This window comes from Mus caroli, chromosome 12 (assembly GCF_900094665.2).
Source record: "Mus caroli chromosome 12, CAROLI_EIJ_v1.1, whole genome shotgun sequence".
NCBI classification, from domain to species: Eukaryota; Metazoa; Chordata; class Mammalia; order Rodentia; family Muridae; genus Mus; species Mus caroli.
Window position 1 is genome coordinate 9,803,878 of NC_034581.1, and position 27,975 is coordinate 9,831,852.

At 39.5% G+C, this 27,975-nt stretch overlaps 1 protein-coding gene across 1 annotated transcript; it reads right to left on the reverse strand.

Annotated features, from left to right (window-relative positions):
• Positions 1–46: 46 nt before the first annotated feature.
• Positions 47–27,975, reverse strand: Ddx1 (DEAD-box helicase 1). The gene is made up of 26 exons (XM_021178799.2): positions 27,868–27,975; positions 24,762–24,813; positions 24,422–24,485; positions 23,697–23,726; positions 22,592–22,688; positions 21,026–21,073; positions 19,568–19,651; positions 19,276–19,359; positions 18,333–18,409; positions 17,948–18,020; positions 16,571–16,647; positions 16,057–16,171; positions 14,667–14,805; positions 12,741–12,801; positions 10,172–10,270; positions 9,043–9,132; positions 8,000–8,188; positions 7,848–7,899; positions 6,082–6,228; positions 4,153–4,244; positions 2,671–2,743; positions 2,522–2,594; positions 2,402–2,444; positions 1,482–1,577; positions 1,096–1,216; positions 47–379 (listed from the first exon to the last, which is right to left on the reverse strand). Exons 1-26 carry the CDS (start codon positions 27,881–27,883, stop codon positions 249–251), a joined length of 2,223 nt encoding a protein of 740 aa, XP_021034458.1. The 5' UTR covers positions 27,884–27,975; the 3' UTR covers positions 47–248.

Consider the following 27,975-nt stretch of genomic DNA (forward strand, 5'->3'; position numbering starts at 1 on the left):
AAGAAAATAAAAAAAACAAGTATAACTTTAAAAGAAAACACAAGCCTTCATGAAAATATAGTTGTCAAATTTATTTTCATTCGGCTGCCATTTTATGAAGAATTGCTAAGGTCTGTGTTTCCTGACATGCGAGAGTTAGCAGTGATAGCTCGGTTACTATAAATACTGCTGCTCAGAGAAGCAGCACCACTGGGTTAGAGTTAAGACTACAGACTTTATGACTCCAATCCTACTCCGGCTACATGAAGTCAGAAGGTTCTGAACAGCTGGTTGGGAAGGTAGCCAAGGTGTAGGAAAGATGTCTGTGCTTCCTTTTCAAGGGCAGCCAACTCTTGAACGGTAGGTGCCAGGATATCCACATGGCCTTTATAGTTTCCACCTGCGCGAGCATACAAACCAGGAGCAATGTAAGTGGCATGCTTGAAGCACTTGTCAGGAAGCCCTGCTCTCATTTTACCACTTCAAATATTGTTTCTAGCAGTAAAAACTTACCAACAGACAAGTTATCTCCAGAACATTGAGCTTTAAGTTTTTAAATCAAGAATTTCAATATAAATTAGTAATCAAGCTTCATTAGTAGTTGCCTAAATGCCCACATCTCCCACTCCTTTAGTATACCCTGAATCAAAAGATTTCGGAAACATTCTGGGGAAAGAGAATACTAACCGAGGTTGCCACTTAAAGACTCCTGACTCTTTGTTCAAAAATTATAATACTGATTTCCTAATAATTCTTTAAAAGTTCAAGTACTCTTAATATGAATACTTCAAGACAATCAGCTAATTGCTGCCCCTCATTCACATACAGATCACACAATAAAATGCTGGAAGTCAAATAATAACAAAGCACTGGAGAGCAATTAGGAGAGGACAATTAATATGCTAATAATATACTGTTAGCATAATGGAACAAAATCATGGTCTTCATAAACTCACACTCAAAGAGGCAAATTTAGCTACGTGTGCTGGTGGATGTCTATAATTCCAGCACTTAGAAGGCTGAGGCAGGAGGATCTTGAGTCTGGGATAGGAGAAACAGCGGGTGCAGTATAGGGAGGGAGGGAGCCAGAGCACACTGAAGCATCTGAGAGCTTACCGCCAGCAGCCCTTTTTTGACCATATGTAACTTTCCCATCAAACTCATCCACTGGAACCTTTATATCTGGCTCCACCTGGGAAATGGTACAGTTCAGGTGCTCTTCTATCTCGGAAAGTAGCTAAGAGAGAGTGAGAAAATTCAAGTATTTTAGATAAAAATTTCACTTTGATAAGAGTTTCACTGTAATAGCATGAAATAACACTACACAAGCTGAATGCATAATATGGAGGCTAGATCCCTGAAGTCAAGTCACAGCTTACAGACAAAATGATTAGCCAATTACCCTTCTCTTATCACTGACAAACAGATGAAAGTAGACATGTAAGTTTTCTAGATGAATGCAGGCTGTTTATCAATGTCAATAAAGTCTCTGAGAGTCTTACCTGCATTTCATTGTACCAGATAGTACAGCCGCCATCTTCCTTGAGTCTAGTGTTATAGCATCCCTTCCCACGGTTGCTACATACATGATACCAAACCTACATTAAAAAGAAACAAACATGACCATTTATAGAGATGGAAATTAAATACTGTGCTCTACATTTGTGTATGTGTGTTTAACATTTTATTTCCTTAAAACACTAGAAAAAAGATTATGCATTTTATCAAACAGCTATTACTTGATGGCTCATTTAATAGATCTGGGTTATTTTGGAAATAATACAAAAGGATGTGAGTTAAAGAAATTCTCAATCCAAACAAACCCATAAACTGACACCATAGCCCGATGTTTAACGAGGCGCATGCAGGCAGCCAGGTGTGGTGGTGAATGCCTGGAAACCCAGCACTCAGGCTAAGGCAAGGAGAGCAGAGTCTGAGGCCAGCCTGGACTATAAAAAGGGAGGCATGGAGAGGGGATAAATTTTGGAGAATGTCGTATCAAAACTAATATTTTAATAAGTCTGTTTATATCCAAAGGAAAATAAAGCAGATAGGGAAAGTATGCACATAAATTTGAGAAAAAACTTTGCACAGGAGACCTTATAAAAGTTTTTCTACAAACCATAATTATATATTTAAGTATGACCCCCTAAGTGTCCTATGGTATCATACTAAATAGTATTTAAATAGTTTTTGTTGAAAAAACCTATATTAGCGCTATTAGTGCTATTAGGATATTTTACTCCTTTCTTTGTAAACCACATGCTAGTATTTGACTACTCAATACATAGAGAAGGAAAGAATTCTATAAAATGTTCCCTTCCATTTGTGACTGATTCCAATTTCAGTGGGGAATTAAACTGCTTTCACTTCCCATATCAAATGTAACTCACAGTGACTCTAACAGAGGCCAGAGGGTTACCTTTTCTTTCTCTGTTGCCACCAGGGAAATAGCCAGGCCCATCCTGAAAGATTTCAAAGCCTGCATTAGACGTTAGTTCTGAAACATAGGAGCTCAAAGGGGGAAGAACTTGAGCAGTACCTTTCAGCTCGTCCCACTCTGCCAATCCGGTGCACATAATTCTGCTTCTCATCAGGCAGGGTGACGTTTATAACTGCAAAGGAAGACAATGGTTAACAGCCATCGTCCATTTGTAAGGTCAGTGTGCTAAGTAGAAAGTTTCTTCTTACCATAAGGAACACCATGGATATCAATCCCTCTAGCAGCTACGTCTGTGCAAATCAAGAATCTTACGTCTCCTTTCTGAGAGAACCAAGACAAGGAGGTGTCTGTCAGTAAATGCATAAAACATAAAAACAAACACTCCACTAAGAAAGTTCAATGGTACTTTCAGATTACCTGTTTGAACATAATAATCTACTGGACCAAATCCTGAAATTTTACTCTACGGTCTGCTGAGATGATATTAATGGTTGTATTGTTTTTCTTATACCAGTGTATTAAGGCATTGCTAAACTCAGGCTTTATCTTTCGTCTTTGGAAATATTTTTGGAACACCAAAAATATATAATAAATAGAACAGAACACAGAAGCAGCATAGGTGTTGTCTTTATTCTTCCACTAACATAAACCTAGGGAATGGGGAGGGGCAGAAATGGTTCATTTCCCATGGATGTGGTTAAGCGCACTGACTGTTCTGCCAGAGAGGACCTGGGTTCCATTCCCAACACCTATATAGCACTAACAATCTGTAATGTCAGTTCCAGAGGATTCAACACCCTCTTCTGACCTTTGTGGGCACTGAACACACACCGTGCAGGCAACACACCCATAAGCATCAAAACAAAACAAAACAAAACAAAACAAAACAAAACAAAACAAAACAAGAGGCAGTAGAAAATAAGCCCCTAGAGCTTACAAAGGAAATACAAATTAACCCTTTGGATGCCATTGTGCAGAAGAAAGTTAAGGTTTGGAGGTGAGGGATGCATACTGACTCTAGAGCTAGTGTAATACCCAGGACAAATGGCAGTGAACTTGGTGAAATGAAGCCAGAACATTGGTGATACATAGCATGCAAGCATATAAGCCTGACATGTCCCACTTTTTCCAAATGACAGGAAAAAACCAACTATCCTATACACGGCAGTAAACATTATGGAATGATGGTGAGAAGAAACTACTGATGCTAGTTCTAAATGGCCGAGGCCATCTACACACTCCAAGGGCTCAGAAGGCCTTCAGAATGCAAGCATCTGAAAGGGTGCACTCCAAAGAACCATAAAGCCAGGCACATTTGCTTCCACACTACCAAACTCTAATGCTCATCTTCATTTCAGAATAAAGTAAATCCTCTACACGTATTTGTGTACTTTTCAGAAAGGTTTATAGACATGGTTTACCTAATCCCATATTCTACAAAGTGTCTACCTGATAAAACTATGTATGAATGTAAGAATGTACGTGTGTATGTCAGTCAAAGAATACTGTATGGAGTCTATTGCGAGGGAGCAGTGGGCTACCTGACAGGGTGCATGAAAAGTAATTATCTGACTGTCAAACATGACCAATTCCTGCCACAGTGTATGGCTAAGAGTAAAATGCTTTAAGTCGCTAGGAAAAGAATTGTTTTAATGATATTAAGTGGCATGAGGAACACTAGAACAGCCCTTTAAATAAGAAGGAGATGCAGGTAACTAGGCACGCTGTACCTTAAATCGTTCCAAGTTTTGCTTTCTCTCATGAGGCTTTCTGTCACCATGAAGACATACACATGAGAACTGGTGTCCTTTTTTATCAGGTCCTAGGGAAAAACATATTTAACATCTGACCTTGAAATGCATTATGCCAAAGACTATAAAAACACATGTTTATAAAACTCTATACTCCACAATCTGGCACAAATGAAGGCAGCACACTTTCTGAAACAGGCAAAAATGCCATTAAAATAAATTCCATCGAAGACTGGGGAGATGGCTCAGGTAGTAAAGTATAAGCACGGAGATATGTGCTCAGATTCTCAGCACCCAAGTAAAAGCTGGGCAATGTTGGCATCTTTAACCCCAGCATCTGGCTCTGTCAATGTTGGGTTGACAGGTGGACCCTAGACCTCACTGGCCAGCAAGCCTAGCTGAATCTAGTAGCTCCAGGTTCTGTGAGAGTCTCTTAGAAAGTAAGGAAGACAGTTCTGACCTCCACAGGCATGTGTTCACATTCTTCCACTGACACACACACAAACTCCATAAAATATTAACATTGATTTGCTTTTAAGAGAATTCTAAATTCTATCAAACTTTTGTATTAACTTTCCAAGAAGCTGGGGTTAGAGGCACACCCCACTATGCCCAGCTTATTGTCCAACTTTATGACAGAATGTATAGCCCTTCAACTGAGATGGCTTTACTGCTTAATATTCTCAACAACAAATTAGAGTACTTAGGTATGTTCCACGGCCTTGCCAGACTTGGAGTTTCATTTTTTAATACAAAGTAAGCATTTCTATACTGACTAAGAATATCTCCATATTTGATAAGAAACAAAAAGTTACCTAAACATAAAAAAAAAATCTCATGTGAAACCACCCCATTTCCATTCTAATGTCGATTCTAGCTGTACAGAAACTCATTGACTTGTATAGATCTTGGGTCAAGTTAATTTTAGTGTGGAATGTCCTATTTATTTGCAAAGTTTGGGTCATATTTTCACAACAGTAGTGCCCCTTTATTTCTACTAATATTTTTGTTTAAGGTCTATTTCATCTCTTATTAGATCTTTAGATTAGCATTTCACCATATGTGTTTATGTGTGTTAATCTTTATATTAAAATTCAAACTATCATAACCAGCATATTAGAATGTGTATCTTGCAAAACCAAATGTTTTTAAGATCTTCCTTGGCCTTTTTTTGGTATGTTGTTTTTAACAGCTATAGCTAACACATCTCTAGATTAATACTCTATGTGAACTTAGCAGAAGACTTCGGTTCACTGACTCATAATATATATTCAGGTTTTTTACAATACTGATCTTATTCTGTGATTCCTAAGATGTATTTTTCCTCTAAGACTAGAATTTGAAGCAGGAGTCTTACGCATAACCACTGAGTTATATTTCCACCACTGAGCTATATTCTCAGCTCTTAGATTTTGAGATCCTATCTCACTATGCAGCTCAAGCCAGCCTAAACTTGGTTTGTGACTTAGTGACCTCACCATCCTCCAACCTCTGCCTCCCAAGTGCTGCGACTACACACGGGTACCACAATACTTGGCTTCTTTCTTCCTGTATTTAGGGTTTCTCCCTTACTCAATTTTTCCTATTTACCAGTTTAGAAAATTAATAATATAATATAATAATAATGACTAATATTTTAGTCATTATACTTTAGATTTTAGTTGTTAATCAATAATCTAGATGAGTGGCATTAGAATCCTGTGATTCAGGTTCATGCTAATGACAACTGTAGCACTGTGGAAGAAGTTCCCATGTTTACCCCAGGACTTATTCCTAGAAAAGCACTGGGTAGATACAGATAGGCTACAATGTGCCATCATTGCTTTAAACTCTGTACATGTATTCTAGCTCTCATCAATGTGAGGGTAATAGTCTATGAAATAAAGAAATAAGTGAGGACAAATTTACCTCCTCCTTGCTGCATAAAGTACTGCTCCAAGTTATCACAGTCAATTTTAGTTCTACAGAAGATAATTGCTTGATCCATCTTGTGTTCCTTGATTGCTCGGACAGCATACTCCCCCTTCAGTATTTTAATAGCTTCAGACCACATCTCTTGATTACCACAGCAACAGAAAAAGCAACAGAATGTCAACTTGAAGCTGTCATGAGCACACATTATCAGTCAGATAAATTGCTTAGCTCTAAACATCCCTGCAATACTATCCACAAGGCACAGTATGAGAGTGAGGTACTTAGTTAACTCATTGCTTCATTTATTTGCAATGAATAATTCTGTCAGTGACTTGTGCGCTATTTTTGGGTCTCGGTCTCTCTCATACACACAAACACACCCCCACACACACACACACCCATGCAGCACACAGGCACACACATGCACGCAGACATACAACCATAACCTTTTAGGAAGAAACACAAATATGTAAACATCCTAACAAAAGAGCCCGGCACCAAGACTTGGTACCTTCCTCCTCTCAAGCATTAGTTAGAATCTGTCTGTCCTGCACTGACTTCCATTTATGCTTAAGTCCTGATTATTGGATTACCATAACCCTTCTTAAAGAAAGTACTAAGTCTAACCAATCTAATACCACTCCACAGAATGAAAACCTGGTTAGCAGCTTTTCAGTCCTCTCTTTCCTGGGAAGTAGTGTTATTCTTGTTTCTCCTCTGCTGACACATGCTTTTAATCCAACCTATTTCTAAAGGTTTTCTGTTGTCTCCAACAGTAGTGGAGAGTAAGCAAAAGCTTTACAAAACCATCATCACGGTAAAAGCTGGTATTTTATAAAGTGCATTCCCTAACCATGGGTTAACAATTTGTGCTTAACTAGCAGTTTCTCTACTTCAACAGGAAAAGTAAGTGAGTATGGATCATGTCAATCTGGTGTTAGACATAAAACCAATTTCTAAGGAACTTGAAACAAGACTTCAGTCAATCCACCCTTGAGACATGTGTCAAACTGCTCAGTGAATTCAACCAAAAAGTAAAAGCACTCTGACCTAGTCTAAGGACCCACTAAGACATCTGACATCAGACATGCAGTCTAATCGGTTTAAGATCCAGTCACTTAGGTTTTAGTTTTAGCACCTTATATCCTCCTGTATCTTCATACAATTTTGAAATGTTGTAGACATGAAAGAAATTGTCTGCTAGGCTATCTTCACTGCACTCAGACTGTTAGGCTTTTTCAGAACTGATCAATGAGCATACAGTTTCTGTTTGAGAACAACAAGTGCTACAGACAGTACTAAGGCCGAATAATATAAATGTGTTTAATGCCCTGAATCATACACTAAAGAGTCAAGACAATCATAAAAATAATTAAGAAATCCAAACTATTTGTCTTTTACCATTTCATAAAGGCACCCCCAACCCCCAGCATCCTTCATCTTTATTTTTCTGGAGTTTCAGGGTCAATATAACTTTGTCTCTAGACAAATTTGCTAGTTTTCCCATCATCTACATCAATGATCCAGAAGACTTATGATTTTGAGGCCACACAACTAACACCGAAGTTCAGTGGTTAACACTGCTCCTCTAAGCTAAGTGGGATGAGCTTGCCCCACTTCATGATTATTCTTATTACTTCTATTTTCCCTATTCTAACTTTGTAGGTCATATCTCCCATCTTTCATGAGAACACTAGGCACAGAAACAAACCAATCATTTCCAAGCTATATAACACTTTCTACTCACTCTTTCATCTTACCTGGACTGTTAGCACCAGGTCTTGTGTTATCCTTTGCATGTACATCATCAGTCTGTTGAGAGGCAGAGATAAAGAAGGGATGAGGGATGCTAAGGAATGACTCAGCCTGAGGAGACTAGCTCACCACAGTGTCCATACCTCGCAGTACTTACTCGAATGTGGTTCTTCCCCAGCCTTTCCCAAAGCTTGTCAGTTTTGGGGTTCACAGGGACAACGACATGATGCACAGTATCTGGAACAGAATCTTCTCCTTTCAAATCGACCCATGTGGGAAAATGCATTATCTTCTCAGATAGCTTCTTTACATCAAAAGAATGCAGAGTAGCAGAGCAAACAATCACCTAGACAGAAAAACCAACATTCAGACCAACTTTTATAACAGTCAGCTTTCTATCACACGAGTTTTTTAAAAATATTTGTTTTGTTTTGAGATTCACACAAACAATGGATAATAAGAGAACACAGAATAGTAGTCAGGGAACCCAAAACACATCTAATTCCTGCCTCCATGTAGTAACTAACAGTGTGACCTTGGCAGGCTGTCAGTCCTGACTGTCTCACAGAAACCATGCCATCTCTCCCTCTAAGAAGGTTTGTTTTTTTGTTTTTTGTTTTAAATCAAAGGCCACAAATTGTTATTCATTCCCTTTTCTCAAAAGTCTCTCCCTCTCAAATGTTTCCTATGGAAGGATAAAACAAGGGCAATGTTTTCAGAAATTACTACTACAAAGGTGACTGACAGTCAATAGCCAATGCTCTTCCCCTTTGCACAAGCAGCAGCACCCACTAGACTGTAAGCACCCAGGGCTCTACAGAAAGAGCCACTGAGACTATCTGAGGGTTATCTGTAACAACCAAGAAATTACCCTGATTTCTAAAAGGAGCCTCCCAACCCTACTTTCCACCAAAACAGAGCTTCCCTGAGTAACAGAGTCCTGGCTATCCTGAACTCACTTTGTAGACCAGGATGGCCTCAAACTCACAAAGTGCTGGGATTAAAGGTCTGCTGTGTGGCACCATGACCAGCCCTTTAAGATTATCAGCTGTGTGTGTGTGAGTAACTAGATGATAACAAAGGAAATGTACACAATGAATGGAATCATAACACCTTAAAACAAAAGCGTCTCTCTGACTCTACAACACTGAGGAACAGCTGTCTCCATGTATTTTGGGCTGCATTTGGGTCACGTGATACCTGAAGTCTTTTCCCATCAGAGGTAATCTGAGGAATCTGGCTGTGCATCCTGTTAATGAAGTCAGAATAACCTTGAGAGAGAAGCCCATCCTGCAGAAAAAGAGTTTCCATCACTATGAAAATCCTTTAAGTTTTAAATTTAAAATACAAGGTAAAAGAATTAACATATGCACATATATATCTCCCTATATTTACAAAATAATTATAATCTGCTGCGTAATTAAAGGAAGTTATAAATTTAACCTTAGGTCCCTTGTGACTAAAATATGAAAAAGTATAATAAATAAATCCAACTACACTCTAGTATTCTAGCATGAATACAACAGTTTATAACACATATCCTTAAGATAATGATTTTAATTTGAAAACTGAAAAAGTTCCTGTGCTGGAAAATTAACCCAACCATCTTTAGAATAATTTGAAAGAGGGTCTCAAAAGCCTCAGACACATTTCTGTCCTTCCAGATGGCCACAGTATACATCTCAAGCATAAAAAATGATTTGTTGAATAAAAAATAATGCATGCACAGTTATTTGGAATAAAAAAGCAAACTACTTGTGTCACTAATTGGAGAGTAATTAAAGAAACCATGACGTAGCCATGCCCATGTAACATCATTAAATAGCCTTCAGAGAATAATCACAAATAATCAAGTGAAATATTTGAGATATAATTTTTTTAATAAAGGTTTGCCTAAATTCCTCAAAGTCTGATTTCAACTCCCTAAAGTAATCCCTAACTTCTGTGTCAGGGCCCCGGCTGGATCCCTAAATCAGATGCTCAAGTCCTTGGTGCACAATTATACATTCACCCCATCTACCAATCACACGTAGATTCTCACTCCTTTGTGGAATGTAAATGCTATGTAAATAGCTATCACACTGTATTATTTAGAGCGAGTAATAAAACTACATATATTCAATATAAATGAAAATTTTCAAATATTTTAAATTCAACATTGACTTAATATGCAGGTAAAAAAGTGAACTACATGTGTGTCAATATAGTAAATGAAAATGTGTTTAACTGTGATTTTTAGGTAATGGGATTAAGGATCTTTTTTTCTTCACGTTATAAATCTTATCATAAGTATACTCTCTAAAGAAAATATGAACGTATTTCAACCCACTGCTTCATCCAGGACCAGGAATCTAACTTGAGACAAGTTGAGCTTTCCAGTCGACACCAAATCATCCAGTCTTCCTGGAGTACCGACAACAATGTCAACCTGAAAAGACATAAGCAGCACCCAAGGCAAACTAAAAATTAATATAATTACTTTAAAACAGCAAAATGCCATTTTCTACTTCAAACACGTGAACCGAAATAGTGCCCATCAGTGCAAAGCGTCCTCAAAGTCATTATGGACACATAATGCTGTACAGCACATGCTGACTGTAGCAATTCATCTGGGATATCTTTAACGTTTACACATAATCGAATATGTAATATCTGTATTTTATTAAAAAAAAAAAAAAAAAGAAACCAAGTGAGTTTCCATGAATTCTAGAATGAAACAGGAACTCCAGTGCAAGCTGCACTATTATCCCACGGTGGGGTATCTATCATCACACATCAATTTCCTCATCATTCCCACAGAGGAATAGCTTTCTTTTACAAGATAGTTTTGATAATTCAGAGAAGACCCAACGAACCCTGGATGCCCAGTATGCTGAGTGCTCACTGTATTTGATTATAGTTTAACAGTCACTGCTTAGACTGGCCAGGAAATTATTATAGTGTTTGTTGATACTCAACTATTATTATTCCTATTTTTAAATCAACAGATTAAAGTGTAGTGTAGACTTACACTGAAATCATAGCATTTAGGTATAGCACTAGTAAGCACCCACACGGACATTCGCCCTCTGCACCGACACATAAGAGGGTTATGGGGCTAGAACACTGGCTCAAGTTATGAGTACTTGTGTTTGCAGGGCACTTGTGTCCATGTAGCATCCCATCTCTATCCATAACTCCAGTTCCAGAGGACAGAACGCCCTCTTCTGACAGCCACATATACTAGCCATGTACATGGTACACATACATACATGGAAGCAAAACACTATACAAATAAATCTAAAAAACAAAATATTTAAGGGTCAAATTGAAATGATAGAAAGTTTAACTTTTTATCATAAAAAATTTCAAGTACAAAATTCGTACACTTTGCATTCTCCCTCACATCTCGTAGCCAAGTCGACAGGACAAGTTGATTAGGAACAACTTTTAGTCTTTGCAGTCAAGTTCTACAGGTAACTTTTTCACTCTTGGCCAGCTATGAAATTGTTGGTACATGCCCAGTTCCTAATATGTAAAACCAGGGATGAGTATCATGTTTTCATACACTGTAGGGTTCCTGGGGCTAAGATGTATGCACGGACTGCAGCAGCACAGCGCCTGCAAGGACGGACACAAAGAACCCAAGCCAGAAAGCCCCACAGACCCCTTCTCATGTTTAAACTCAGGGAGGGAGACTGATAAGCTACAGAATACCTGTGAAACGTCAAAGTTAAACCTGTCCAATGAAGTAGGACTCTACTATATACACCAATCACAAGGACAAAGTCCACTCTGACCTGTGTGTAACATCTCTTTGGTTTACAATTCTAACCAGCTAAGTCTCCTCCCTCCTGAGTGGCAGGAGGCAAAGGGATGTAAAAACAGATCTACGTTACCACAGGCTTGAGAAGAAGCTGCTGGGCAAGTTTGTAAGTATTTATTGATATGGCGTGTATAGCAGCACATGGTCCATAATGCAGCACCCTCGGAACTTGCAAGCTAAAATAACTCTACTCTCTACCTCCAAAGCTAACTTGGACTCTAGCATAAACAGCGTGATGGCTGACTTGAGGGATGTAGAGATGACAGTGGAGAATGCAGGGTGGAAAGATGCACAAAGAAAATAGAGGTGCTCCTTTAAGAACAGACAGAATATTGCCAAGAAAACAATGAAATAATACTGCCTTTCCTTTGTCATTGGCCTCAGTGAGCATCATGTGTGTGTGTGTGTCTGTGTGTGTGTGTGTACATGTGTTGTACCTGTGGGTGCATATGCATGGGAAACCAGAGACTGTCTCCATCTGTTTGGTACAGATGGAAATGGAGGAAACTTGACTTAGTATAAAATGGTTTAGATTTCAAAATTAAATATTATGGAAAGGAAGTAAGAGAGATTTGTAAGAAGTTCATTTCATATACATAAATAAAGAACTTTATGAAGTCCCAAACAGCAGGGCCCAGAGTGTCCTAGTTTGGCCCTACACACGGCATGTATATCTAAGCAGTCTGTAAGACTCCCCTTACATGTGTCTGAGCTCAGAGACTGTCTCAATACTACTCATCATTTCCAAGTACTGCAGAGACTTCTACTTTCTCCAAAATCCACTTTAGTCCATACTTACACTCAGCATTGGTTTGTTTACTCAAAAATACAGGCATGCATGCACAAGAACCTGCATGCATGCAATGACTTTTAATCAGAAAGGCTAGAAGAAAATTCTCAAGAAGTCAAAGGGTAAACAACTCAGAATTTCAGATGAATTTAAAACAAACTACTGTTCTCTAATCCCAGATAAAGAGGTGTGCCCACACAGCATCTTCCAGCAAATGTACTCTTCTTGTCTGGTGCTAATTTTACCCCCTTTGACTTTTATTGGCAAAACAGAATGTATTCCCAAGTTAAAAGTACAGCTTACCCCATTATCCAGGACAGAGAGCTGATCCCGAGCCGCAACGCCACCAATTATGAGAAGCTCCCTGAAACCAATGGCAGAGTGATAATGGAGAAAGATGAAAGTCTGTCCTACAGTCTGATGTATACCAGTCTTTTCATGTGGAATAAGTCACTAAGAGCTGTGGCAGTATGAGTGTACAGTGCGTACACAGAAGGCGGGAAGCAAAGCACTTCACCTCCACAGCCAGAAACCCCGGATGCCGAGGCGAGTGAGCTCAGAGTGAGGAAACCATCAGTCTTCACTCACTCTACCCACCCTGCCGTAGTGAAAACTGCACTCCACCTTTTAAAATACACTCGTTTCCAGTATAAAGAATATTTTTAGACAAATGGGTTGAAATCAGGACCAAAAGGTTGTTTTCAGGAGGGATAACCAGAAAATGAAGATGAAACTTTATTTAGTGTTATTCACAGCTCTTTAAGGAGAAAAAAGTGATCTTGTAAAAAAAGAAAATTAAGATTTATGTGCACGAGTGTTTTGCTTACACACATAATATATGTGCACTACATACATGCCTGCTGTCTATGGGAAGGTAATTTCAGATCTGCTGGAAATGGAGTTCCAGATTGTGTAAGCCACTATGTGCATGCTGGAAATTGAACTGGAAGAGCAGTGAATGCTCTTTACCACTGAGTCATCTCTCTAGCTGCTTTTCCACCCCCCCCCCACACCCGTTTTTTGAAACAGGCTTTCCTTGTGTAGTCCTGGTTGGCCTCAAGCTCACTGTGTAAGAATAGTTAGGCTCGTTTCAAAGATAGACTAGGCTTCTTAGTAAGGTGAGGGCTTACTTGTATTAAATACCAATGAGCAAGCCATAATTTCACCATTTTCACCAGTAAACTGTTTTTATCATCCATCTCCCCTTGCAGTCTTTGTCTATGGTACACTAGTTTTATAGATAATGATAGCAATGAATCACATCATACAGGTATTTTGCCTGTTTCCAAAACCAGTCCTCAGGAAGATGTCAGACGCTCATACTAAGCAGGGACTCTGTCATCTCTCTTAGGAGATTCCTTTTCTCATGCTCAAGTCACTTCCCCAAGTAGTTTCCTTACCTCTCCCCCTTCCACACCATTCTACAGCTCCATAATGGACTCTGTTGCGGGAGCCCAGTCTAGATCCCAGGCCTACATTTTACAACACAGGGTATTTAGTATCTGCCAAATGAGTAACATGCATTAATCCATTCAAAAAATTAAGGATTATTTTGCATACTGTAATTTACAACTAAGTCAGTTTGCTTAACGTGTAAGTGAGGCCACCAGAACCTCAAAGCTTCTGGTTTTAAGAAGGTGGCAACAGTCACATAATATTGTAAATGTACTAAATGCCACCTAGATGGACATTTCCACGCAGTGAACTTTATTGCCCAAATTGCTCCAATAAAAAAAAAATAATTAAAAGCAAAGTAACAAAAGTCAAGTGTGAGATCCACAAAAGTCTCCACATAGGATCCAGCTTTCCACCAATGAAAATGGTTCCTAGCTGAATGTGGTGCTCACACTGTCATCCCAGTACTCAGAGGCAGGAGGATGGTGAATTTGAGGCCAGTAAAGTCCTATCTCACAAAAGAAATAAAAGACAAGAGAAAATCTACTCAGAACTTATGGTCTCCCTCCATGGAATGCCCAAGAGGGAGAGGACCAGACCTGTGGGAGTCTTAGGTTAACCAACACCCTACACAGAGCTGCACGTTTTTCTAGACAGTGAAGAGAAGAAATTAATTTATCGCTGAATGAAATCAACCTCTGTCCAAAGAAAGGAAACTAGAATGGAAACACTGTTACTACATAGTTAAAGGTTTATCCAGTACACCACCAACTCTGCTGGTTTCTACTGCATTCGTTCAGACCACTAACATCTGAGCACAGAAGGAAGGCTTACCGCAATTTAGGATTATCAATATACTTCTTAAACTGCTTCACGTTGTTCAAGGTTTGCTCAGCTAACTCTCTGGAGGGTTCCACAATGAGAGCTTTTGGAGCATTCGGGAGAAATTTTGTTTGTGATACCTGTGCATTACCTTAGGAGAGCAGAAAAGATTGCAGGTCATGGAAAACACACCCGAAAATGCCATCAGCTGTAAAACACAAATGCTAATGTCCCAGTATCAAATGTTAGGTAATAATTGTAAAATACAGAAGATAATCTAACAAAATAAATCTAACAAAATAAGTTGGGATTTTTAAAAGACTAGTTGGGATGAGAATTGATTGATACAGTTGTAAAAATAGCCTATTTCCTTTGTGACAAGCCAAAAAATGTACTTCAATTGTGTAAACTTAACTATAGCAGGCAATAATACAGAAAATGGTACGAGCCTTCAGGTCAAGCTTTGAAGTGGATCTAAATTCAGTTCTACCTGGCATCTGCTCTGCAACCTTGGCCAAGTTGAGTATTCTGGAATTTTGGTTTCTTTAAAAAACACAGAAATGGGCTGGTGAGATGGCTCAGTGGGTAAGAGCACCCGACTGCTCTTCCGAAGGTCCAGAGTTCAAATCCCAGCAACCACATGGTGGCTCACAACCATCCGCAACAAGATCTGGCGCCCTCTTCTGGAATATCTGAAGACAGCTACAGTGTACTTACATATAATAAATAAATCTTAAAAAACAAAAAAAACACAGAAATATGATAATGTGCTTTCACTTTAATCCAGGTGCAGGAATGTGGCTATGACTGGCTTTGGGCTCTAGCAGAGGCATGGTTTTACCAGCTGCAGATCATTTCTGTAATCATGTAACATTTGGAGTTTTGGGAACTTTTCAGAAGATACATAAACAAGATACCCCAAGAGACAGGGTGGGTGGTTGTTGTGGAACTTAGATTCAGTGATCTCTCTCCCCTGTATCCTTCTTTGTATCCTATTTAATGTAAGGGAGAGAAACAGGGGTGGGGGTGGGGTATAAAGAGTGGAAAAAAGAAAACCCTACAAGTAGCAAAGGCCAGGTACACCTTGTTCCTCAGGCCCCTGTAAAATATGAAGAGTTCTTTCTCAGGGTGCTGTGTGAAGACTAAACAATCCATGGAAAGCACTTAGCATTCTGCTATGGCATTTCACAAGCACAGGAACCAAGCATACCACTGCCATCAAGACTGAGGTAGCTTAAGAGCCTTAACAGAAACAAAAATAGTTCATCAATTAAGTTTTCAAACTGAAGTTCATTAATCTGCTAACCAATGAGGTGGAGGCAAGAGGAACTGGACTCACTGAGAGAAGTCCTGCGCACTTGTCCTATTCCAGAAACCCCACCCTCTCTGCTGCAATACATACCTGTGTGCTGTGATTTGACGATGTAACTATCTGGGGCCTTGGAAAGAGCAACAAAACCATCTTTTGGTGGAAACTTAAATTCTTCTTCACCAAAGTTAAATTTCAATTCAGCATTCTAGCACCGAATAAAAGAAAACAAAAGTTTAACCTAATGGCAAACTGCCCAGTAAAACAAAAATAATGAAAAATCAAACAGTTTAGATTACAGCAAAACTTCTTCTTCTTTTTTTTAATGTTCTTTCTTTCTTCATTTCTTTCTTTAAAGTTCAGATTTTATTCCTCTCCTGGTCCAACCTCTGACTGTTCCACATCCCATACCTCCTCCCCACACTCCTGCCTCCACGAGGATTTCCCCACCCTTCACCTTCACCCCAGCAGACCTCTAAACTCCCTGGGGCCTCCAGGCTTTGGAGGGACGGGTAGATCTTCTCTGAGTAAACCCAGACCCACAGTCCTCTGCTGTATATGCTGTATATGTTGGGGGCCTCATAGCAACAGTAAAACTTCTAATTACCTTCAAAACACAGGCAGGGAAGAGGGCTTGGTTTTTTATATGTGCTGGTATTTCAAATGCCAGACCAAGATCTTTTCCTTTAAAACAAATAAACAAACAAAACCAGAGAAATTAAAATGAAGATTTTCCACATACACAACAAAATCTCCCAACCTGCCTTACTTTCTCATTCTTTCTTCCTTAAGAAACCCATGGATGAAGTGAGTTGCCTAGAGCCAACCTAGTTACCGTGTGACTTCATTAACGCCTCCCTACTCCAGTCTACATATCTGCAAGACCTCTGCCTCTGGAGACTTCATGGCTCACACTCTCACATTACAGACACACAAATCCTCCCTTGATTCAACAGCCCCATTCATTTACCTTGCATTCTCCCTTTCATTCGTGAAGTACAACCCCTGGTTTTTATTTTTAGGATATCGTTCTTTCTCTTCATCTGGTTGTCTACAGGTCTGACTCATGCTCACCCACTGCCTTGTCGTACCAAAACAGCCATCAGGTACCAAATCCTGAAGTAATATGTCACTCCTGCCTTCTTGACAATCCCTTCAGCAGTACTGGTCGCAAATTGACTTCTCCGTCCTCTGGGACACACTGTCTTCCTTTGGTAGCCAGAGATCATGCACCCTTGTTCGCCCCTTCTCTTGCCTCTCTGCTGGATTCTTCTTAGTTAGCTAGATTTTAGCCATAGGAAACCAGACCTCAGATCTTTACTATTATTTTATACCTTACTCCATAGGTGATTTTAACTTCCTATTTCCTAGTGTTTTCAACACAGTTGGCCAGAAGCTGTTAAAGAGAAGGCACTGCTTGGCTCAGAACCCCAGAGTGTTTCCATCTTACCCAGAATAAAAAGTAAAGCTGATGCTACAGCCTACCTCACTGAGCTAGCCCTTCAGTCCCTCCCTCCAGCTCAGGGCACGTGACACGTGCATCTCCTCACTATTACTAAGGCAGTGCAGACACTTCCATCCCGAACCTTCACTCTGCTCTTCCCTCTGCCTGAAATGTTCTTCAGTTCTTAGCATAAGCCAACCATGACTTTGTTTTAAATGTCTTCTCTTAGCAGAGCCTTCCCTGAGCACCGTCTGGAAAGCACATATCCCACACAGCAGCTCACCCCATGCCTTGCTTTCCCTTGCTTACTACCTCCTAACGTTGTATTTGTAAATACTGTATGACTGCCTCTCCTCACCAGTATGAAAGCACCAGAGCTACCTCTGCCTACTACTCCATCTTCTCTAGTAGTGTGCACAACACAGAGCAAATCCACAACCAATAGCCAGTGAACTGAAAGGCAGCTGGATAGGGAGAGGACTGAATGAGAGAATGAGAGAATGACAGGTTTGTTTTTGCTGATAAGATCCGAGAGCTCACCGTTCTTAGAGAACTTCACATGCCCTTTATCGATATCCAAGTAACATCCAATGGTGTCATGCATAGTGAATTCCTAAAACCCAGAAAGTGAAAAGCCATTAACACAAAGTGGAGTCACAAATGAACTTGCAGACAGTAGGATCAAAAGCAGACACTGGTATTTCAAAAGAATTTCTCTAAATAGTACACAGGTATCAAAAATGTCTGTCACAGATGGGCATAGTGGCTAGCTCCTGTAATCCCAGCACCGGGGGGCTAATAAAAATTTAAACTACTATCTATTTATTTATCTATGGTTTTTTTCAAGTCCAAATCAGAACTATCTTTGGAAAACACTTGTCTTTAAGAAGCCCTTCCATGTTAAACAAAGAGCACCATAGCTTACCTCTCCATAATTATCAAATTGTTTATTATGAGATTTCTTTCCTGTTCCACCGAAGCCAAATCCAAACTTGTCAGTACCTAGATTTTAAAAGTAGTTTAAAGGTTTGAGCTTAATTAAAAGAATTGCAGTGTGGGGGACTACATGAGATAAAACTCCCTCTGGTTCCCAGGTCTGCAGTATCTGGGCACCGTCAACCTATAGCAAATATGCAATAGCATGGACACAAGTGGCACTGCCTCACTCTTACTCTGGTCACTAACAAACTCACTAATTTGAGGCATCTGTGCACTAACGTATGCTTCACGCATGTGAATTTTAGCCTCATCTTCAGTCATAATCCTATAGTCCCTATGTGGTGGTCTGAGTAAGAAAGGCCCCCACAGACTCATGTGTCTGAATGCTTGGTCCATACAGAGTGTCACTAGATGTGGTCTAGTTAAAGTAGGTGTGGCCTTGGAGGAATTATGTCACTGTGGGGGAGGGCTTGCCATGTTTCCCTCTATGACAATAATGGACTAAATCTCTGATACTGCAAGCCAATTCAATGGTTTCATTTATATGGATTGCCATAGTCAGCTAGGAGATGGTGGTCTACCCCTTTAATCCCAGCATTTGGGAAGCAGACGCAAGCAGAGATCAGTGAGTTCGAGGCCAGCCTGATATACACAGCAAGTTCCAGGACATTATACAGAGAAATCCTGTCTTGGGGTCATGGTGTGTCTTCATAGCAAAAAACCCAAACACTGTCAGAACATGGGGCGCAGGTGCTAACAGGGAGCACGCAGTATCTCATTTCAAGTCTTTTCTGGAATCAGGTGAGGTACAGATAAAGGGTCTTGTGTCCATAAAATTAAATTACAGTAAAGCCTATTAGTTTGTCTCTCAATTAATATGCTAACATCCTATAAATATAAAGCAGTTCAGGTTTTTTAGAAACACTTACCTAGGTCTAAGGAAGCCTGCATGGTAGACCACCCAACTCTGCACAGCCCTTGGTCATGACAGGACACCTCATAGTAGTGCTTCCCTGTAAAGGCCAAGTTCCATGAAATTTACACAAATTGCATACACATGACTCATATTCCAACTTCCACTGAGTTACATTTGTATGTGACAGAAGACCTGTGGATCGTTCTGTGTCATTAAGACTGTTCAGGTCTTTGCTTTAAAGCTCCTGTGGGAAATCCATAGTGACAGTTTCAACACGTAGACGGACATGAGCACTGGCCAAGTACCTTTCAGCAGTCCTCTAGTCGCTCTGCATCCATGCCACTCCTTCACTTCTCTGCTTTGACAACACAGACCATCTGACCCAATTGCTGCATTGGAGAACAAGCATACAGAAACGGGAGTTAGTACAGGTTTTACAAACCATCCTTTATGAAACAAAAGCCATTCATTCTCACTAATAATGTTGTTACTTGTTAGAATGTTCTTGTTGACTCCAAGATAACAGCAGTTCTTCCTCTTTATCCCTACCATCTCCTTGGCTATGCTGGTGACCAGGGTCTACACTGTCACTGTTAGGACAAGAATACACACCAACAAATCTAGGAAAGATGAGCACAGACCCTAGAGGGTTTTGCTGGAATAATAGGCTCATGGCCCCCACACACTGGTCTAGAAGGCCATACTCCAGTGCTGTGAAACAAGGGTACTAAGGGAAGGCATGGGGCCTATTCACCACACTTTGCTGCCCTGACTTCGAGAAGCAAACAAATGCCCAGTGTGTGCTACTGGCTAGTATCAGGGCTCTAAGAGATGAAGTTTTACATCATACACCAGTCAGACAGGTGCTTATGTAAATAAAGATTTAGCTTTTGTCTATACTGGAAAGAAATTGTATATTCTGCTCCTTTCATGTTTCAAAGTCATAGTCAGTACCGGGTCAAAAAGAAACTTGTAAAATATGTCTTCACCAAGCATCTTAAGCTCATTTTTCAAAAATTCTAAGTTCTTACTCATATGATAATGAATAATATAAAACTTTGTAAAAAGGTTCTCTAGGGAAATTGCCAACACTTGGGAAATACTGAGGCAGGAGAAACAAGACTTTAAGCAGGGGATCAAAAGAAGGAAGGTAGATGGATGCATGTAATTAAAACACAATGTCTGCACAAATGGAACTCCCACGTGAGTCCTACTAGTTTATACAATTAATGTGTTAATTAAAATAATAAAACAGTAACAAAACCGAACATTCTATCTTTTCTTTTCTAATTTCTGTGTCTTCAATTTGGGTTACAAAAGTTTTTCTTCTACTAAATTATGCATGCTAAATTATACATATACATCTACACTTAAACTTTTGTATCTTATACATGCACAAACACACATAGGCAATTTAAACCTCAAGTACATGTGAAATTTATTTCTAGTTATTATATATAGAAGCCAATTTTTCTGTTGCCCCAGATGGATCACCATGGTGCCAGAGTCTTTTACTGAATCAATCTTCCTTTTCTTTACTGAAATAACTTGTATGTGCACATTAACTTGTCATATAGGAATTATTTCCATTATTTTCTACTGTCTATTTCTAGTTCAGTACTACACTGTTTATCTTCAGTAACTAGATCCAAATTTGTTAATTAAATCATGTACAATACTTTTCCATCATTTTCTTGGTATTTGTATATACCTTTTTAAGTTTCTGAGTTATCAATGAATAGATCAAATTGTTAACTACTTACCAAAAGCAGACCCTCTATCATATGGGTTCATCTGCCACTTGTTGAGCACTAAGCAAATTAATATAAGAAAAGTGAGACGTAGCCATGTGAAATGCACAGCTCTATAGAAACAGAAGTTTATATTTATATCTCAATTCCTTTGCTTTGACAATATTTTGCAAATTATTTGCAATATACACATATATAGAGTTGTTTTTATTAAGGGCAAAATTAAACCTGAAAAATCAAAAGCTGTTAATGATAGGCACTGGCCCACTTGGGAATAAGACCTAACCCCCTCCCTGCTTCAGAGCACTTTGTATATAGGACACTGATCTTTGTCACTGATAAAGTTTAGTGAACTGAGCAACTTAACCATTAACACAAGGGAAATAAATGACCTCATCACCCAGTCCTCTAGGTGAAGTTCTCAAGTCACATTTTTACTTCTCTTCCTGTTTTTATATGATTGGCATTTTTCCTTTTCTAAAGTATCTTAATAGGTCATGAAAAATAAAAACTTATAGTCACAACAAGCATTTTTAGCCCATCTTCATGCCCAAAGCAGAAATCCTTTCTAGATCATGCCTGATGAAGATCTATCTGCCAAGTTTAAATATTGTGAAGAATGGATAAATATGCTCCGTAGGATTCTCCCTTCTTGGCTCACCCAAAACATAAGCAAATCTTAAGTTAAGAGACCCTGCAGATTATGTGTAAGCTGTATCCTACTCCTCACATTTCTTTGGTCATCAACCATCCCTATTCTTCATGTTTATTAATCTAGGTTTCTGTTTTCTCACCAGACACATGTTTCTTAGAGCCATCCTACTTCTCCTAAGCTATCTCAGAAGCATTCTTTTCTAGCATCGTTTCTCATAAATGATGGCATACAGCTATTGAAAGTTCCAAGGGTATTTTAAACTAGGCCAACAGTGTTAATAGTTACATTCATTGTCCATCACACAACCCATTTACTAAACTAGTCTATCCTATGTCATTAACACTTTTCTATAGAAAAAAAAAAGTTGATATAGCAAGTTCAGACAATTGAAACCTGCTATTTTATCTCAATTCTGCTTTGAAACATAAAACAAGTTACTTCAAAATATATGATGCATTTTGTTAAAAGTGTAACAGGAACAAAGATGATAAATAAAATTTAGAAACTAAGTAAGAAAACAACTTAAAAGATAAGGAATGAATGTAAGATTATTCATAATAATGGTTATGGATTATTAGGAACAGAACGCAATAAATAGACAGACCTCCATGTAAGGAAGACAAACCACTTTTGTACAATGTACCAATTCATCCTTACAGTTATGTATATGTATGGTGAAGAAAGGCACAGAAACACCTAAAGGTAAACGCCAATCATTTTTTTCCCTCAACAGAAGTATTATTTGTATTTTATGGTGGACAGTTCACTCACTAATTCTAATGTCACTTGCTTTCCCTGTTTCAGGATACAATGCTGCAATGTTATGTTGCATACATGGGCAATAAAATGCATACCCCAAACTCAAACTTGCAAACCAAGACAATGACTAATTTATAGAAAGAAAATATCAATATAAATATTACCTGAAGCACCAGTTTTAATAGTTGTTTTCCCTTTCTTTCCTTCCTGTTGGTCTTTCAGAGTTTCATACACTATCTGGATAACGGGAATACTAAATGCCTGTCAAAGGACCATTTCCTGTGTTAGTCATCAGAGAGTGATATTAGTCAGCATAATGCTAAGGCTATGCATGTACATTACAAACTATCCAGATGGCTGTTCCCATTTCATTACCTACAGCTAAATAATAATCAGATAATCCCGAGCTGAAAGACAAAAGCCAGCTGTAGGCCTGGATGTAAACAATGAGGACCTTCAAGATGAACTTAAAGCAGAGCAGGAAATTACTACAACTCACACTGTCTCCTAGTCTAGGCCAAAAGTGGATGTATTTAAACGCCTTTAATCCCAGCACTCAGGAGGCAGAGGCAGGCGGATTTCTGAGTTCGAGGCCAGCCTGGTCTACANAGTGAGTTCCAGGACAGCCAGGGCTATACAGAGAAACCCTGTTTCTTAAAACAAAACAAAAAAATCTGAAATGCCTATAAACATTACAGTATATATGCCTCCTCCTGTAAGACCTCTTTAAACAGCATTCCTAAAAGCATACCCTTTATAGACCTTCACAGTTTGCCAACAAGATAACCATTACTCTCAATGGTTGTGCTGGCTAGTTTTATGTCCACTTGAAATAAACTAAAGTCACTGAGGAGAAGGAACCTGTAGGGCATTTCCCTAATTAGTGTTATGGGAGGGCCCAGCCCATTGTGGGGGGCACCCCCTGAGCTGCTGGTCCTGGGTGCTATAAAAACAACTAGTCTGTGAAAGCCACGGGAGGAAGCCTGCATGAAATGCTCCTCAGTGGTCTCTGCATCAGCTCCTGCCTCCAGGAGCCCACCTGTTTGGTTCCTGCATTGTCTTCCCTCAGTGGTCAGGGACTCAGGATATGTAAGTCTTTCCTTTGGTTAGAGTGTTTCATTCCAATAGTAACCCTAACTAAGACAATGGTAAACCACCATTTCTTACATATTAGAGGAGATTGTCTTAGCTAAGTATTTCAAAATAAATGCTACTGTTCAAATACACTTTAAAAATTATATTTTAATGAAACTTAAATGTATTACTTACACCAGTTTTTCCACTTCCTGTTTCTGCAGCCTGAATAGGAAGAAAATTAATTATAGTTCAAATTGTGACTTAAAAGAGATCAAAGTCAGCATAATGCCATGTAGAGATCTTGTCACACTTGACTAGCTAACTTTACTTCAAGTGCCTCAAGACAACTCACACTGCCCCAGACAACTTTGATTCTTGTGTATTGGGTCACCTCTCCCAATTCAGGAAACATGTGCCCTCTTCTTTTCTTTCCCATTACTACACCAAATTGAAGCCCTCGTTGTTTTAATCTAATTATTAGTGTGTCTTAAGAGTCTCTAACTACAGATCTATACTACAATTTGCTATACTATTGGTATTAACAAAAACCATAATTCTAACTGATACTTATTTCTTAACCTTCCATGTCCACCACTGCCAGCAAATGCCCAATCTACCTACTCTGAGGAAGAATGCAACCTGATTCGATATATATTTCTCACTGTACCGCAAGTTATTCCACCATTCCAGGTATATATACTTTATGCTACCACCCACCACTTTCCTGCAGTAAAAATTAAGAAGTCTCCCCAGGCCTATTCCCACAGCTTCTATAGAATACACTCACCATAGTACATGTGTTATCAAAGCTAATGAAAGAATAAAATGAATTTGTTAAAGCATTTCCACTCTTAAGTGTCACACACAGCTCCAGAACATGTGTTTTCCCTCAACCACCTTATTAAATGTAAACATACCATGAGTACATCCCCTCCTCCTAGGATCAATGGGATAGATTCTGCCTGGATATCAGTTGGTAGACTGAAAGAATCACATGTGAAGAATTATAGTTAGTTATAAATAGAAAATCATCTAGGCTACTTAAGTCATGGTAAAGCAACCTAAAACAAATTGTATGTGGTAATCCAGCCATTTTTTCCGGCTAGAAATAAAATTTCAAAGGAAACAATCTATGATCTAAAGAATCAGCATGAACTGAAATTCATTTCCTAAGCTAGACAGAAATATATTTGATAAAATTTACTGTTCACATTAGGAAAGATATGTCACAATTGCACCTGAGTTCTCTGTACTTACAGCCAATCCATCTCCTCCACAGCTTGTGCAATCTCGGGCATAACACCCATTTCTGGGGGGGAAAAGAAGTCATTTTAATAATCAAACCTATGAATAAATCAGATTCTCTTAGAGCTGCTTCCACAGAACTGGGGAAAAGCCTTGAAGTCTGGCTTTCCTATTGTACCTTTGTACTGCTGAGAGTGTTGAGCTTTGGGCTGGAGAGATGGCTCAGCCGTTAAAGGCTCACAACCAAAAATATAAGAGTGTTGAGTTTTGGAGACAGATTTAAGTTCTCTCCAAGGTTGTGTTTATAGAAGACCTTGGGACAAAACTATGTATTTGTTTTCTTTGCAGAAAATGGGCCTTGTCACACCTACCTGTGGGTACAGGGAAAGGGGAGGCAATGTAATGACACTGCTGGTATAGTGTCATGAGCACATGGTAGCCACCACGGCACGTTTAGCTCTTAAAGAAAGGAGTAAAAATCTGACAGTTGGGTTCCTAGCCTTGCATTCCCACTGTTTCTCTGCATAATGTAGCAGTTCTCTGTCTTGGCTAGTCTAAGACGATCTCTACACCCTCTAGGATCTAAGGAAAACACACAGCCCACATTTAATGGCAGCCATAACCAAACTGTTGCTAATAAGGCACTGTCTCAGACTATTTGAGAGGTTTTTAATTTCCTTACTAGAGAGATATGGCAATTTTAAAGTAATGAACATGCTATTTACCCTTAGCTGACTATTATGAAGCATATTTGAGGACCATAGCTTCACACTGTAGCCTATAACTACAAGCAAATACTATGTCCAAATAAAAAACAAAAAGTTCAAATAAATCAGAAACTTCCAAATATAGGAAATAGGTAACTTTTGGCCATGTGCTTCAGAATTGATTACTATATTCAACCTTGGTATTGGGGTCTTTCTTGCTAAGTTTACACAGCCTCTCAGCCAATCTCTATGCCCATCTCTACACTACGCCCAAGGGGTGTGAAAGTGTTTTCATAGTAACAGACTGTTTTAAGGTAGATTTTGTTTCTCTAAGGTTGAGAAATAGTTTTTATTTTTAACATTAAAAACAAATTCTAGTTAACTGAAGGGGGGGGGGTCATGCCAATGGAAATTGTCAGGTGAAAATATGCTATGTCCCTTTGGTTTCTTTCTCTCTTCTTTCCTTTCCTTTCCCTTCCTTTCGCTTCCTTTCCCTTTCCCATCTTCTCTTCTCTTCTCCTCTCTTTTCTTTCTTTTTTGGTTTGAGACAGGATTTCCCCTGGCTGTCCTGGAATTCAATCTGTAGACCAGGCTGGGCTCAAAAAGAGATCTGCCTTCCTTTGCCTCCCGAGGCCTGGGATTAAAGGCATGGCCACACTGTTTATTTTACATGATTTTGCATAAAGGTCAGTCATAAATGGATGGCAGTTCCTGAGTGTTCTGCCATTTTATCATTCAAGTGAAATCAGTTATAGGTAGATGCTAAACCTTCCCTTGCTCAGACAAACTAATTGAGCCATAAAGATGAACAACAAGATTGACTTGCCTAACTACTATGCCATTTAAGAGTCTAGTTACATTCTGTCTCCTAGAATGAAAACTACTGGAAAAAAGGGGGCAATGGGCCAGGCTCAGTGGCACTTGCCACCAAGCCTGAAGACCCAAGTCCCTGGTCCCACAAGGTGGGAGAGGACCAACTCTAGCAAGCTGACTTGACCTCTGCTTGGAAAGACCCCTGTTCCCCTGACATGGAGATATAAATAGCAATGTAAAAAAAAAAAAAAAAAAGTGATGGTCTAAAATATGCTACATACAGAATATTGCAAGGTGCGTACAAGACTGTCACAAACAGCAACCACGGATTGCTTGGCAAATTTTAGGCTGTATCTTACAGGATCCTGGTCATTTGCTAGGTCTATTTTCTACAGAAAACTTGTCTTTCTCAGTTTAACAGTTAAACTCTTTAAGGAGAAACAGATACATATTCAAATTCTTCTGCTTTTGTTCATATCAGAATATTGTCTTATCCTTAAATTTGTGCATTTCTCCCAAAAATGTGTACCTATAAAACAATGACCTACAACCCCCTGACAGATCTCGGGGCTAAAATTGTGTTAAGTGAGAGAATTTCTCTCAGAAGTGACTTTAAAAGAAATGCTTTCACCTGTAGCCTGCGAATTTGGAATTCCTGATATTCTTACAGGAGAAAAAGGAAACAGCCAACAATAGTATAATATTGTCGTTTAAATAGGTTAATAACACAAAAAGATAGTACATTTAATTTGATCTGTTCATTTACATATGTGTATGTGTACATAGATATGTATATACATATGTATATGTGTATGTACATATGTATATACATATCTATGTACATATGCACATATGTGTGTATGTATTGAGAAGGAAAGACGATATTTAGTATATTCAAGGCTGGTTGGAACTTTCCAAATTATGTGTGGGTGGTAAGAGGTGAACAGAGAAAACGAGAAATATTAACTGGTGGGTTCAGTACCCCATCCCAAATCTTGTTTGGTATCACAAAGCAAGTAACTAACTCTCAAAAATTATAGTTAGTCCGTGAGGAAAAAAAATATTTTTCTTTAGCTTTGACATTCAATGTTAACTCTCGAAGTGTCCAGCTTCCCGAATGTCGATCATTTTTACTATCAGCAGCTTTATTTATTTATTTATTTTGTAAAGACCTAGGGGGATAAATCCAAGCAGGACATCATCTTTGCCCCAAATGTCCCCTTCCCCCACGCTCAGCGGCTGCTCAGCCTGGCCAGGACCCGAGACAGAAAAGGGTTCCCCAACAGTCACCGCCACGTCAGAGAGGCAGAAGACCGGACCAGGCGAGCGCAGACGCCACGGGACGTGACAGGTGAGTGCTCGGCGGGAAAGCCGAAGGCAGAAGGGAGGAAGGAGAAGCCGCTTAGTGAAGACTCCCAGGCGCTGCCCGCGAGGAAAAGCCCGGCCTGAACCCACCGTCCCTGCCCCACCGCGCAGGGCCCCAGGCGGAGACAGCTCTCCCGCCATCCCACCGACCCCACTGCCACAGCAGCACACTCCACCCGCTCCCCGTGGGTCGAGGCGACTCGCTCGTAACCCTTCAGCTTCCCACCACGAACCGGAGAAGGCCGCCATCTTCCCGCACTCCTCCGCTGCCGGCCCGAGCGATTCCCTCCTTCCAGACACGCCGGGGCCGCGGCGGCGCGCGCTTCCGGCTCGAGCCCTTC